This window comes from Bubalus kerabau, chromosome 11 (genome assembly GCF_029407905.1).
Source record: "Bubalus kerabau isolate K-KA32 ecotype Philippines breed swamp buffalo chromosome 11, PCC_UOA_SB_1v2, whole genome shotgun sequence".
Lineage (NCBI taxonomy): Eukaryota > Metazoa > Chordata > Mammalia > Artiodactyla > Bovidae > Bubalus > Bubalus kerabau.
In genome coordinates this window covers 96,984,159-96,999,309 of record NC_073634.1, presented here as the reverse complement: position 1 = coordinate 96,999,309, position 15,151 = coordinate 96,984,159, and the positions used below count along the sequence as shown (strand labels likewise).

At 36.5% G+C, this 15,151-nt stretch overlaps 1 protein-coding gene across 9 annotated transcripts in view; it reads right to left on the bottom strand.

Moving 5' to 3' along the window:
• RABGAP1 (RAB GTPase activating protein 1) overlaps positions 1 to 15,151 on the bottom strand; it is a 159,944-nt gene that overhangs the window by 90,028 nt on the left and 54,765 nt on the right. For all 9 annotated transcript variants that reach the window (XM_055541077.1, XM_055541074.1, XM_055541078.1 and 6 more), the window contains 3 exons: positions 8,606 to 8,780; positions 4,938 to 5,031; positions 737 to 887 (listed from right to left, as the gene is read on the bottom strand). In XM_055541077.1, coding sequence (XP_055397052.1) covers positions 737 to 887; positions 4,938 to 5,031; positions 8,606 to 8,780 — 420 coding nt within the window. The remainder of the gene's footprint in view (positions 1 to 736; positions 888 to 4,937; positions 5,032 to 8,605; positions 8,781 to 15,151) is intronic.

Below are 15,151 nucleotides of genomic sequence, written 5' to 3'. Positions count from 1 at the left end.
CACTGAAAAATTCTCATATATTATTGAGAATTCTGAACAGTTCATTCATAACTCAGGTTTTAAATTTCTATACCATCAAAGAAACCGCTTCCTAAAGATGAAGATTTTAAGAATTTTGGAAAACAAAAGCAAAGCTTAAAACCAGTTAACATGGGTGCAAAAGGCGCAAACCACTGCCTGACCTAGCAGAAAATTAAATTTTTGCATGCCTATTCAAAGAATAGTTGCGTTGCTTCACTTGCAAAACCTTGAGGAATTCATCAGCTTGAGAAGGGGATACCATAAAAATTGAGAATTCAGTTTAAGAGGAATGAACTGAAAGGGAACATGGTTTAAGATGATAGAACCATGTTCTTCCAATTGTAAAAAAAAAAAAAAAAAAGAAAAAAGAAAAAAAAATAGGACTAGGCCATTACTTACAAACAGCACATTTCTGGGAAGTATGAAAAGGATTAAAATAAATAAAGGAAAGTTTTCACACACAGCACAGCACAAATGACCTATACACAAAGGGCAGAGGCCATCTTTTGCCTCTGAGGTGAAAAGGAAGGAAGAAAACCTATGCCTTCTCCTTTGTGCCAACACTGGAAATAACTGAGCCAGAAGTCTGAAAGTTCTATTCTCATGTTAGTTAAAGGAATTACATAAAATTCTTGGTAAGTGAATAGACAGAATAATCTTTTAATAATAGAATTCTAAAGGAACTAATGCTGAAGCTGAATTATCATCCCCTTACCTTAGTGATGAGAATTCGGTATTTTTCTACCAGGTGGTCATTGTTGTGACAGCCTGCTAGGAGCTGCCAGACTTCTCCTCGAAGAGCTTCCGGAACACCGCTTCTTACCAAGGATGACAACTGCTTTGGCCGCACGCTCAAGTTGAGATGCCTAAAAACAAAGCCATAAGTTGTAAGTGCATAAAAGACACAGCTTTTAAAAGAGTGTTACTTTTAGGAAAGCTAAACTAAACGATATATAAAGACTTAATAAAAAACATTAATAAAGAAAAAAAGCCTAGAACTAGACGTGGCCAATATAACTGTAAAAGATCGGGTGGAGAAAAAAATTCTGAAGTCAGACTGCGTCTTATGTATCTCTAAATTATTGGTCTAATTAAAAAAAAATCAGAACTGGAAACTATAGCTTTATGGTTGTGACTTGTGCAAGAAAAAGCAAAATTCTCAATAGTGGACACACAGCTAAAGATAAGAGCTTGGCTCTGCATCAAAATTAATAAGTAAACTGTATATTTTTATGTTTTAGGTAAAGATTTATTCTAAGTAAGAATATAAAAATAAATGCTTTCAGCAGTTTTATGGTGCTTTAAATAAATTTTTTTTAATAACTATGATGGATAAAAGTTTCTACTGTACTATTATATTATCAAAACAAGTTACTGAAGTGTTGGAGCTTCATTTATTTCATCTACAAAATGGGGGGGAATAAGACATCTCTTTGGTGGAGGGTTGCAGCATGCAGGATCTTATTTTTCAGATGATGATGAAAATCACTTAGTTGTGGCCAACTCTTTGTGACCTCGTGGACTGCAGCCTGCTGGGCTCTTCTGTTCATGGAATTCTCCAGGCAAGTGTTCCCAGACCAGGAATCAAACCCATTGCCCCCTGCAGTGGAAGCCCGAAGTCCTAATCACTGGACCGCCAGGGAATTCCCTAAAATACTTTTACTGGGGGAAATAAAACATCTTGAAAAAGAATTTTTAGAAGTGTTGGTATTAACTTACAAAGTGCTTTTGCATTTAATTTTATTCAATCCTCACAACAACCATTTGAGGTATGTGGTAGTATCTCCAGTTCTACAGATGGAGAAAGAAGTTCAGGGAAGTTGATTAAGAGACTGAGGTAGACTCAAGCTCAATGAATGTTCTATCTGTTACATCACAGCTGCTTTGTGATTTGAGAGCCACCATTAACTGAGTCAATAAAGCAAGATTCTGACATGGAGGAATTTCTGTGGCTATCAGATTTAAGCACAAGTTACCAGGACTTCCCTGGTGGCTTAGACAGTAAAGCGTCTGCCTACAATGAGGGAGATGTGGGTTCGATCCCTGGGTCGGGAAGATCTTCTGGAGAAGGAAATGGCAACCCACTCCAGTACTCTTGCCTGGAAAACTCCATGGACAGAAGAGCCTGGTAGGCTACCATCCATGGGGTCACAAAGAGTTGGACATGACTGAGCGACTTCACTTACTGGTACAAAATGACCACTATCAAAATATTGTACAGAAAGGTCTTGAGACTTTTCTCAAAATTCTCCCAGAACTCCAGCAGAATGAAACACAGTACATTTAAAAGTTATTTAAAGTTATTAATTCTGTGATGATGCTAGCACCTTAATACAAGAGCTATAGACAGTTTAACACAGTTTTGGCTTTGCTTGGGGGAAAAAAAAAAATATATATATATATACACACACACACACACACATACACACACACACACACATATATATAAGTTGAAGAGTTGGAAATAGAAAGGACTAAAGTAGTTTCATTATCTAATCCAAGGATTGGCACACTATGGCCTATGGGACAAATCTGGCTCACCATGTGTTTCTGTAAACCAACTCTTACTGAAACACAAGCCATTTTTATTCATGTATTGTCTATGGCTGCTTTCACACTGCAACAGCAGAGGTGAGTAGGTGCAACAGAGTCTATTGGCCACAAAACCGAAAATATTTATATTTGGCTCTTAAAAAAAAAAACTAACCCTAGAATTATTTGATAACACAAGCTTGATTTATATTGGTAAAATCATTTTCAGAATAATTTTGTCACTGATGATAACTCAGCCAACTATTTTATTACTGACATTAGTTCTCCTAACCACTCAAATTCTTATCAAAACGAACTTGGAGAATTAGAGCACAAAGGTATATTTATTATAAACACTGACACTAAAATCTAATGTAGAGTTAAATCAGTTTTGGAATCAGATCTGAATGTGTTAAAAATTCTGAGCCTGCTGTTTACTAACTAGAATTGTTGACTTAATCTTTAAGCCAGTTTCCTCATCTATAAAAATGGATACTATTTTATAAGGTTATTATAGTTGAAATAGAGCACATAACTCAGCACAGTACTGGGCACAGAGTAAATCTATTACTTCTTACTATGATTACTACCATTACAACATCTATACTCATTACAACATCTATTATTCTTAATCTACAATAATCCTGCATGGTGGTTCTACAGACTTGTATTTTGCAAATGAAGACAGATTCTCAAGAGTTAAGTGACCTGCCCAAGATCATACAGCTTAGAAACAGGAGAGGTAGGACCTGAAGTCAGGTCTACCAGGCTCTAAAATTCCATGACACGGTGATGATTCCTATTGTAAAACACATATAATAATGATGAAAAAATAATGACAAAATAAATTGAAGAAATATTATTATTTCTAAACACATGACTGAAATCAGCAAAAAACAGTTATAAACATCCTGAAGATAGGTGAGACAGATGGAAAGTTAGTTAATGTATTTGAAGGAGTACAATAAGGATATCATTTCATCAAAAGAATAACAAAATGGATAAACAAAAGCCTGATAACTAAACAAATTCCAAGCAATTGTATAAAACGCTGGTCGGTTCATTTTATAAAACCTAGAGCATTTAGAGTCTAAATGCTGTATCTAAATAATTTTACATACACTATTATATAACCCATGTCAAGACTCAATTACGTTTCTATTTTAGAGCAGAAATCTTTTTATACAGATGAAATTTCTGCCAGCAGCAGTCCAAACACTCCAAATTCACTGAACTGAAAATACATTGTGATGAGAGCATCAGCAGGTTTGTCTCCTGATTGCTGAAGGAATATAAAAAAAATAAAAGAGAACTATTCCCCTGGGGGGCTTCTGCAGAGGTCATTTATTAAAATCACTTGTGTAAAGACAAACCATGCTTTGGTTTGCATTCTCCTCCTGTACACATTTGACATTTCCCAATTGGAGAGTGTTTTACCGAAAGTGTAAAGCTTTGTGAGAGCGCTAGAAGCAGATGATGCCCATTATAGTCCCATCCCTCAAGGGCATGAAGTTTGTTTTTAATGCTGAGACACAATTTTACTAAGAGCAGAGTGAAGGTTTCAACAGTTAAAATTTCAGAGAAAAATCAGACTCCAAGTAGCAGGTTCATGGGGAGTTGGTATGATAACCCTAAGAACCAGAAAGTCAGAAACAGAAAACTGCTCAGATCATTTTCAAGTTCAGCTCTTTTCAGCATATACTGGCATCCTACACAGTGGGAAAAGCAGATGACATAAACGTCTCACCAACCTGATTTACCAGAATGTCTCTGATTTCACTAATAAATTACCTGAAGGAAGTGTACTCTTTTTAGACAGTCTATAGGATATTTCTTAACACTGTCATCAAACTGTCTCTTGAGCTGATGAGAAATTCCTGAATTTTACAAGTGTTACTAATTGGTAGAGCAATAAATATATACCATGTTTATAACATTCTGCTCTGTCACTTGAGGCATATAACAGAGACAGGGAAAAATCCCACTGCAGTCTCTATCATGGTTCTATGCATTGTGTGAGTATCTTCTAAGCTTTCCTGATTACTGTGTATTGCCTTAACTACTGTGTATTATCTTAACCAATCGGCAATTCCTACCCACTTCAATATAAGTGACTTCTTTCCTTATTTATTTTCTCCATGGATTCCATGTTTGCATAAATATTTCTGCAGCACTGAGAACCTTATCAGGTTTCTGATATTTTGAAAGCTGATTTCAGATCTTCACGACTTCATTACCCTTATAAACCTCTACCAACAGAGATTCTCAAATGTGAACCTCATACTTAGGTTTTTATTATTGGCTCCAAAACTGAAAAATGTTTGGCAAAATTCCCTACCCATAACATAAGAACTGGAAAGGAGAACTATTCTATCACAACTTACCATTTAGACAGCAGTTCTCCCCATGTTTCAAGAATTTTTTCTGCACATTCTTTGGATACATCACCAGATCCACTCAAGAGAGGCTCATCGTTATCTTTAATAAACAAAACACACAAAAAAGGATAATAGAGGTAGCTATGCTAGCCCGAAGAATGACCTGGAAATGTAACAGTCAAATTTGAAAGATTTCATTGGGAGCACAGTATCATAACTTCTCTCTTAGCATATAGTCATAAATACAAGAAAAGTAAAAATGGCCCTAGGTGGAATGTTGCTGAAACTCTTTAATTCTCTTGCTTTTTATATACGCCTATATAATGTTAACTGAAGAAAGAGCCATATGACTATAAAATGATAGGACTCAAAAGTATGGTATGTTCTCTTACCTGTTTCATAGCAAACAATGTCACACATGAAAATATATAGCAGTCTTACGTATAACAGCTAAAAGCACAAAGCATGTACACATAAGCTTCCAAAATAGAAAAGCACAGAGTATTTGAATAAATTTTGATATGCGTTTACAATCCAAACTTGTGTTGACACTTTTTAACATAATGATCTGGCAAAATATTAAGTGCACATAAAATTAAAATAAGAACTAAATCTTATAGAGCTATGATTATTTCTTTCCTCTTTTATGTTTTTATGACTTTCTAAATTTTCTATACTGGCATGGATTAATAGAAAGCATAAAAATACTTTCTAAAAAGGACCAAGATGAATCATTTCAAACTTTGTTCAAGTAATCAGGAAATGTAAATCTGAATACAAATTTAAGGATTATAAGATTTAAAGACAATGAAAAAAAGTGATAATGATAAAGGAATGTGAGAGAATTGAAAAAAGTAATGAAAGTAGTGGGAAAGTAAGATTTACTTAATCTTTTTTGTTGGACACTTAGGGAGTTTTCAACTTTTTGCTACAAATAGTATTAGGATGAACAGATCTCATTGTTTTTATTGGGTATATGCCCAGAAGGGAACTTCCTGAGTTAAAAAAATGTATGCTTTTAAGGATTCTGAAACTTATGACCAACTGCCTCCCAAAATGGTTTTACCAACTGACATTTGCACTAGTTGGGTAAAACAGTACTTGTTTCCATGTCAGCTCAATCAATGCTGTTTCTAAATGTTTTTGTTTAACCTGCCTTTAAAAACTTTGTATCTTAAAAAAAAAAAAAGTTTGGATCTTAACATCTCTTGATGATTATATCATGAATTGGCATCCCTTTAGTGATAGTATATCTGTACTGATTTTAAAGGTTCAGAAATCCAGGATATTTATTACTAAATTTATTTACATTATAATATCTTAAACATTATCAGCAGTTTTCATAATGAGTTCAGGAAGAAGACAGACTGAATATAAGTGAGACCTCCACAGATGAATAAGGAAAAGAGAAAGGCTCAAGGGCACTGAGATAATGTCCCTCTGCTTCACTATATTCCAGAGTTGGCCGTACTCTAAATGCCTCAAGTAATTCTCCACTCATTAAAAATGTCAATATAACACAATGTCTTTGGGTGATGGGCAGCTATTTTAAAATGTATTAAAATTTACAAGAGATAATTCCTTTAAAGAGATTAGGAAGACTTATCTTACAAAATTCTCTTTTACTGTTCGGATGTGTTCAGAATGTTGCCTCTGAACACCTCCTCTTTGTAACTGCTGGCTTCCTGCCCTGTGAGCACAAATGGCCTATGGATAAGGAGGCTCTTTAGAGGACTACAGCCATTTCTTTTCAGGGAGCTAACATCACAACAGGACCAAGTTCCCTGGTTTGTACACTGGATTAGACAGAATGAAAAGATGGTATGGCTGCAGTGTCGTCATTAACTTTTCACTACGGAAATGGATCTAGGAAGGCTATTCATCTTGCTAATATTTACTGAGCATTTATTATATACCAGGAATTGGACTACACACCACGGAAACAACATGGAGCAGAAAGGGACACACTCTCTTTCTTTACAGAGCTTCTGTTCTAACGATCCTGATTCTTCCATGGACTGCTACCTGCCCTTAGTCCTTCTCTCTCCCCAGTTAAGTGCTCTCAGCAGAGGCCTTCTGAATCCCCTCAATTATATTAAAAACACCGTGCCTATTATAGACTAGAAATACATCTCAGTCTTGATGTTATCTATTAGCTGGGCCCAAATTTCTTTTTAACTGGTAGATATCCTTTAACATCTATAATACAGAGATTTGAACAGTCTCTGGTTTCACAATAAATGGTGTGTCTTTCTGAACTTTTGGCATTTTTTTTTCATTGCCAAGTCTTAAAGGGAGGAAAATTCTGTAAATTTTTATTTGCTCTGCATCTTAAGCAATGTTGACATAAAGGAAAACTGCAAGTCTCCAGAACCAGTTATATGGTCAATCTCAAACAGTAGGAACAATTTGACCCTTCCCAGCCTTAAAACATGACTTAAATTGTCTCTGCAGGAGACTCTAAACTGTATGCTAACTTTTCAAAAACATTTGTGCCTTCTTTGCACTTCAAAATGCTTTATGTGAATAAATGCCCATAGATGATAACACAACAGAGCTCAGACTGCTAATTCACAAACCTGGATTAAAATCCTCCCTGCCAATTTCTAAATATTGTGACATTAGGCAAACTCACTTTCCTTATGTTCAAAATAAGTCTTATTTTTCAGGAATTTGTGTGGATTATATAAACAAAGTATTATCTTACTTCATAAACAAAGTGTCTGTCTACCACACTAAGCATCTAGCAACTGGTGGCCATTAACATTGCCAATAAATGATCCTAAGTTGATTAGTTATAGGAAAAGTAGAAGTTATGGGGAAGAACAGAATTGGGAAGTCAGCACTTGCTCTAAACTTGGAAAAAGTACATATAATCATGGACACGTATTTCTTCTACCCCAATCAAACATTCCTATCACCCTGATGCTTTTGTTAATGTATTCTTTTTAGCCAGAAGTGTCAAAACCAGCACATTTATCTCTGAATTCTTCCTGCACTTGGAAAGTCCCAGCTAAAAAAAGAGTCATGGTGCTCCACCACATACTCCGCAATGAAAATTGAATTCTCTCCTATGAATTTCCAGAACACTCCTGTGAACCTCACATAGATGCATACCTCTTACGACTTTTCATAATCAGCTTGTTTTTGCCCTTAAAAATAAAGCTCTGGTACAAAATGCCTTCCAAACTTTCATTTTTCCTGTATTCCTTCCCTCCATTTCTCACTCTGACACAGAACTGACAGAACAATTCACAGACATAATCATGAAAAAGAGGAGAAAAAAAAAAAGAACTGGTTGATTCCTAGTATTTATCAGTGTGAAAATCCAATAATGTATAAATCAGTTGAGATGGAAACATTTATTTAGGCAGAAGCTGTGTCAAATTTGCTCAAAAAATGTGCTGTATTAATTCACTAAGCTAGCAGAGACTGATTCTTTTTAAAAAAAGCATTAATTATAAATCTCATTTTTTCTAACTTGGCTATAATTACCTCAAAGAAAGTCCAATGGCAATCATTTTTTACCTTCCACAGTCCTTTGCATAGACTCTTATAAACATTTATTAAAAGTATTCAAAACACTATGTCACTTTATCACTTCCATGATAAAACTGTAATGGTCTGTTTAGTCCACCACACAAAACAGAAATTAAGTTCTCCCTACAATTTACCTTCCTCTTCATCATCTTCTGGAGGAGAAGGTATCATTGAACTCTGCGATCCTGACTGTGGCAGGCGAATAGAGGGACTGGCTGTAGTTTTCCTCCTCTCTCTCTCTGATTCACTTTCCAAGCATACAACTTCGTATAAAGTGTCAGTATTGTTCTTTCTCTCCTTTTGCTTTATCTTAAAGAGGAAAACACATTATTTATCAAGTGATAAAAATTTTTTTCTAAATTGAGCACTACTTCGGAATTTACATAGGATCTGAGAATAAAAAGGTATTACTTTTAATATTTAAACTAAATGTAACCTTTTCTAAGCAGAAAAACATATGTTTAGGCTTAAAACCTTTAAGAAAATAGGATATTTACTGACTAGGATTCTAATTCTGCAATTTTATTTTCTGTATTTAGACTGTATCATCAAACATCCAACTACCAATATTTAGTAAGTTAACTTAAAAAGTTAACTGTTCTGTAGCTTCCCAGTTACCTTAAAATTTTGCTCAAGGTTTCCTATATAAAACTGTACATTAAAAATGTTTTAGAAATAATCTAAAACATACAGTTTAAAACTAAGAATGTCTTATCTCCATGCCCCTACCACCAAATCCTTTGGTCTAGTGATAACAGAATAGGTAACTTTTCTTCAACTGAAAGCTACAAGTGGGGGGGGGGGTGGGAGGAGAGGTAAGTGACAGAAAAGAGATCAATGGAGTTCACAAAATTTTTGATAACTGAAATTGTTTTGTATTTTGGGTTTATCTTGAGGTAAGCATATAACATTTTAAACTGATCTAAAAAAAAATTAAGAGTAGGGAATATAAAATTTTACCAGTACAATATTTACATACATTAATATTCCATATTACAGTCAGTTTGAGGAGGAGGAAAAAGAGAGTGAAATACAGAGCAGGATGAAAAGACAGAACTGTAGGAAAAGAAAGAGAGAAAACTAGAATAGAAAGGCAGCAACACCAAAGAGAAAGATACACATGCATGAAGTAAAGATACAGAAGGGGGAGGGCAATAAGAGGTTCATTAGAAATATCAGGCAGAGAGCAGATACTACCATCTTCTTAATGTTTATTTGGATTCTTAAGAAAAACTACCCCAATCCTAGAAGGCTAACAAAGTAGCAACAGGTCCTTTCAACAGCATCCTGAAGCACTGTTTAATTAAGTAGTTGGTAAACTTTTCTGTAAGGGCCAAACAGTAAATATTTTAGTCTATGTGGGCCAGTAGTCTCTGCTCCAACTCCTCAACTCTACCATTATGGTATACAAGCAGTCATAGACAGTGAGCATGACTATGTTTCAAAATTTTTTTATACAAACCAGTCAGGCCAGATCTGACCCACAGATCAGATGTGCTGACTGTTTTAACATGTACAAAGGATTATTAAATTTTCAAGATGAACAAATGACTTAATTACTTACTATTAATTAAAGGACCCAGACTCTGTGAAATTACATATTAACCTCTAGGTTTGTGACCAATAGCTAAACAAATAATTTCTGCACAACAGTAAAGATAACCCAAAGGTTACCTACAGTACATTAAACAGTTTTGTTTCTATCCCACCAATCTTGTTCTAATTTTTTTTCCCTAAGAAAAGACTATATAAATTCAAGTTCCTTAAATACTTGGAAGCAGTTTTACCATCTTACTGGTTCCCTCATTACTTAATGAATTAAATTAAAATCTATGACATATGTTCATTCTAAATTTGCAATTATGATTTTTAACTTTCATATATTCTGCTTTTGATAGGTCAAAGAATTTACTTTTGATTTTGCTTAAATTATTCTCTAAAACATTAGTAAATTGCTTTCTAAAATAGTTCAAAGATCAACATAACTTATAACCTTAAAAATCTTTTTCCCCAGAAACTATATAAACTTTAACAACCCCTGCACTTCACCTTGAACTCCCCTTTGAGTAATAGTGACCAGAGCAATCCTGTCCATTTTAAGTCAGATAAATATGGAGTCAAGATGATTTGTTAAATACAAAAGAAAAATCTACTTTTACAAAAGAGAAACCTAGTAGTACCATCTTAACCAAGTTATCATACATCTCAGGAATAGTTCAATAACCTGTGGGTCCTGATCTAGCAGTTCAAGAGTACAGAAATCATTTCTTATCTTGAGAGGTACAGCGAAATACTGCATATGGGTGAGTATGCCCATGAAAACATACACACAGGCTTCCCAGGAAGCACAATGGTAAAGAATCTGTCTGCCAGTGCAATAGACTTGGGTTTGCTCCCTGGGTTGGGAAGATTCCCTGGAGTAGGAAATTGCAACCCACTCCAGTATTCTTGGTTGGAAAATTACATGGACAGAGGAACCTAGTAGGCCACAGTCCTTGGGGTCACAAAGAGTCAGATGTGATTGAATGTGTGCACACATGCGCACGCACACACACACACAGCAAGTACATACACAGATAGAAGCCTGGGTTACCAACATGGATGGTTATACTAATTACTTGTCTATGAACATTGGACACATCACTTAGGCTTTCAGACATTAGCTTCTTCATTTATAAAATAATAACTTTATAAAACATTTTAAGACCCCTACAGTGTCTTTCAGATCAGATCAGATTATATCAGTTGCTCAATCGTGTCCGACTCTTTATGACTCCATGAATCGCAGCACGCCAGGCCTCCCTGTCCATCACCAACTCCCGGAGTTCACTCAGACTCACGTCCATCGAGTCAGTGATGCCATCCAGCCATCTCATCCTCTGTCGTCCCCTTCTCCTCCTGCCCCCAATCCCTCCCAGCATCAGAGTCTTTTCCAATGAGTCAACTCTTCGCATGAGGTGGTCAAAGTACTGGAGTTTCAGCTTTAGCATCATTCCTTCCAAAGAAATCCCAGGGATGATCTCCTTCAGAATGGACTGGTTGGATCTCCTTGCAGTGCAAGGGACTCTCAAGAGTATTCTCCAACACCACAGTTCAAAAGCATCAATTCTTCAGCGCTCAGCCTTCTTCACGGTCCAACTCTCACATCCATACATGGCCACAGGAAAAACCATAGCGTTGACTAAACAAACCTTTGTTGGAAAAGTAATGTCTCTGCTTTTCCATATGCTGTCTAGGTTGGTCATAACTTTCCTTCCAAGGAGTAAGCGTCTTTTAATTTCATGGCTGCAGTCACCATCTGCAGTGATTTTGCAGCCCCCAAAAATAAAGTCTGACACTGTTTCCACTGTTTCCCCATCTATTTCCCATGAAGTGATGGGACTGGATGACATGATCTTCGTTTTCTGAATGTTGAGCTTTAAGCCAACTTTTTCACTCTCCACTTGCACCTTCATCAAGAGGCTTTTTAGTTCCTCTTCACTTTCTGCTATAAGGCTGGAGTCATCTGCATATCTGAGGTTATTGATATTTCTCCCAGCAATCTTGATTCCATCTTGTGTTTCTTCCAGTCCAGCGTTTCTCATGATGTACTCTGCATATAAGTTAAATAAGCAGGGTGACAATATACAGCCTTGACGAACTCCTTTTCCTATCTGGAACCAGTCTGTTGTCCCATGTTCAGTTCTAACTGTTGCTTCCTGACCTGCATACAGATTTCTCAAGAGGCAGATCAGGTGGTCTCTTTCAGAATTTTCCACAGTTTATTGTGATCCACACAGTCAAAGGCTTTGGCATAGTCAATAAAGCAGAAATAGATGCTTTTCTGGAACTCTCTTGCTCTTTTCATGATCCAGTGGATGTTGGCAATTTGATCCCTGGTTCCTCTGCCTTTTCTAAAACGAGCTTGAACACCAGGAAGTTCATGGTTCCCATATTGCTGAAGCCTGGCTTGGAGAATTTTGAGCATTACTTTGCTAGCGTGCAAGATGAGTGCAATTGTGTGGCAGTTTGAGCATTCCTTGGCATTGCCTTTCTTTGGGATTGGAATGAAAACTGACCTTTTCCAGTCCTGTGGCCACTGCTGAGTTTTCCAAATTTGCTGGCATATTGAGTGCAGCACTTTCACAGCATCATCTTTCAGGATTTGGAATAGCTCCACTGGAATTCCATCACCTCCACTAGCTTTGTTCGTAGTGATGCTTTCTAAGGCCCACTTGACTTCACATTCCAGGATGTCTGGCTCTACGTCAGTGATCACACCATCGTGATTATCTGGGTCGTGAAGATCTTTTTTGTACAGTTCTTCTGTGTATTCTTGCCATCTCTTCTTAATATCTTCTGCTTCTGTTAGGTCCATACCATTTCTGTCCTTTATCGAGCCCATCTTTGCATGAAATGTTCCTTTGGTATCTCTGATTTTCTTGAAGAGATCCCTAGTCTTTCCCATTCTGTTGTTTTCCTCTATTTCTTTGCCTTGATCGCTGAAGAAGGCTTTCTTATCTCTTCTTGCTATTCTTTGGAACTCTGCATTCAGATGTTTATATCTTTCAGTCTTAGGCAATGCAAATTCTGTAATTCTATAATTTTAAGAATTTAAGAATGATTAGTTGGTCTTTTATTCACCTTATGTTACTGTTGGAAAATCTAGTCTTTGGACCATTTCTTCCTCTTTCTTTCCTCACTAATTTTAAAAGTTTCTTCTCTAATATGATGCCATCTTAATATAGGAATTCCCACATTTGGGAAGGGTTCCAGGCTAAAAAGGAGCTACTGAGTCACCAGATAATTTTAGGGAAAGGAAAAAGAATAAATTTTTAAACATGCATTTTTAATAACGTTTCTATAATTGTTTTTCCAAGCTGTTTAGTTGCTAAGATGTGTTAGACTCTTTTGCGACCCCATGGACTGTAGGTCTCCAGGCTCCTCTGTCCATGGAATTTTCCAGGCAAGAATACTGGACTGGGTTGCCATTTCCTTCTCCATGTTTTCCCATACTTATGGCAAAAAACAGAAACTATATATTGAATATTTAAGAAATTTTGTCTGTAGCAGTGTTTCCTTTTCTGTCTAGTGAAAACTGCAAAGAGGTTAAAATTTCAAATTATGTTTAATTTGACTTAAATCCCCAAAATTCTCTTATAGAAAGAAAGACAAGAGAAGTACATTTCTATGGGAAGAACCCTGGCTAACAGTCTTAGAAGGCTTATGGTATAAATCTTGTTCACACGACATCCCATAAAATCTATTTTCCATCTTTGGATCTATAAAATATAAACACTATCCTCACTATGGAATATGGATCACTATGGAAATTGGTCCAGAATGTGGTCCACTGGAGAAGGGAATGGCAAACCACTTAGTATTCTTGCCTTCAGAACCCCATGAACAGTATGAAAAGGCAAAATGATAGGATACTGAAAGAGAAACTCCCCAGGTCAGTAGGTGCCTAATATGCTACTGGAGATCAGTGGAGAAATAACTCCAGAAAGAATGAAGGGATGGAGCCAAAGCAAAATGAATACCCAGCTGTGGATGTGACTGGTGATAGAAGCAAGGTCCGATGCTATAAAGAACAATATTGCATAGGAACCTGGAATGTCAGGTCCATGAATCAAGGCAGATTGGAAGTGGTCAAACAAGAGATGGCAAGAGTGAATGTCGACATTCTAGGAATCAGTGAACTGAAATGGACTGGAATGGGTGAATTTAACTCAGATGACCATTATATCTACTACTGCGGGCAGGAATCCCTCAGAAGAAATGGAGTAGCCATCATGGTCAACAAAAGAGTCCGAAATGCAGTACTTGGATGCAATCTCAAAAACGACAGAATGATCTCTGTTCGTTTCCAAGGCAAACCATTCACTATCACAGTAATCCAAGTCTATGCCCCAACCAGTAACACTGAAGAAGCTGAAGTTGAATGGTTCTATGAAGACCTACAAGACCTTTTAGAACTAACACCCCAAAAAGATGTCCTTTTCTTTATAGGGGGCTGGAATGCAAAAGTAGGAAGTCAAGAAACACCTGAAGTAACAGTCAAATTTGGCCTTGGAATACGCAATGAAGCAGGGCAAAGACTAATAGAGTTTTGCCAAGAAAATGCACTGGTCATAACAAACACCCTCTTCCAACAACACAAGAGAAGACTCTATACATGGACATCACCAGATGGTCAACACCGAAATCAGATTGATTATATTCTTTGCAGCCAAAGATGGAGAAGCTCTATACAGTCAGCAAAAACAAGACCAGGAGCTGACTGTGGCTCAGACCATGAACTCCTTATTGCCAAATTCAGACTGAAATTGAAGAAAGTAGAGAAAACACTAGACCATTCAGGTATGACCTAAATCAAATCCCTTATGATTATACAGTGGAAGTGAGAAATAGATTTAAGGGCCTACATCTGATAGATAGAGTGCCTGATGAACTATGGAATGAGGTTCGTGACGTTGTACAGGAGACAGGGATCAAGACCATCCCCATGGAAAACAAAGGCAAAAAAGCAAAATGGCTGTCTGAGGAGGCCTTACAAATAGCTGTGAAAAGGAGAGAAGCGAAAAGCAAAGGAGAAAAGGAAAGATATAAACATCTGAATGCAGAGTTCCAAAGAATAGCAAGAAGAGATAAGAAAGCCTTCTTCAGTGATCAATACACAGAAAGAGGAAAACAACAGA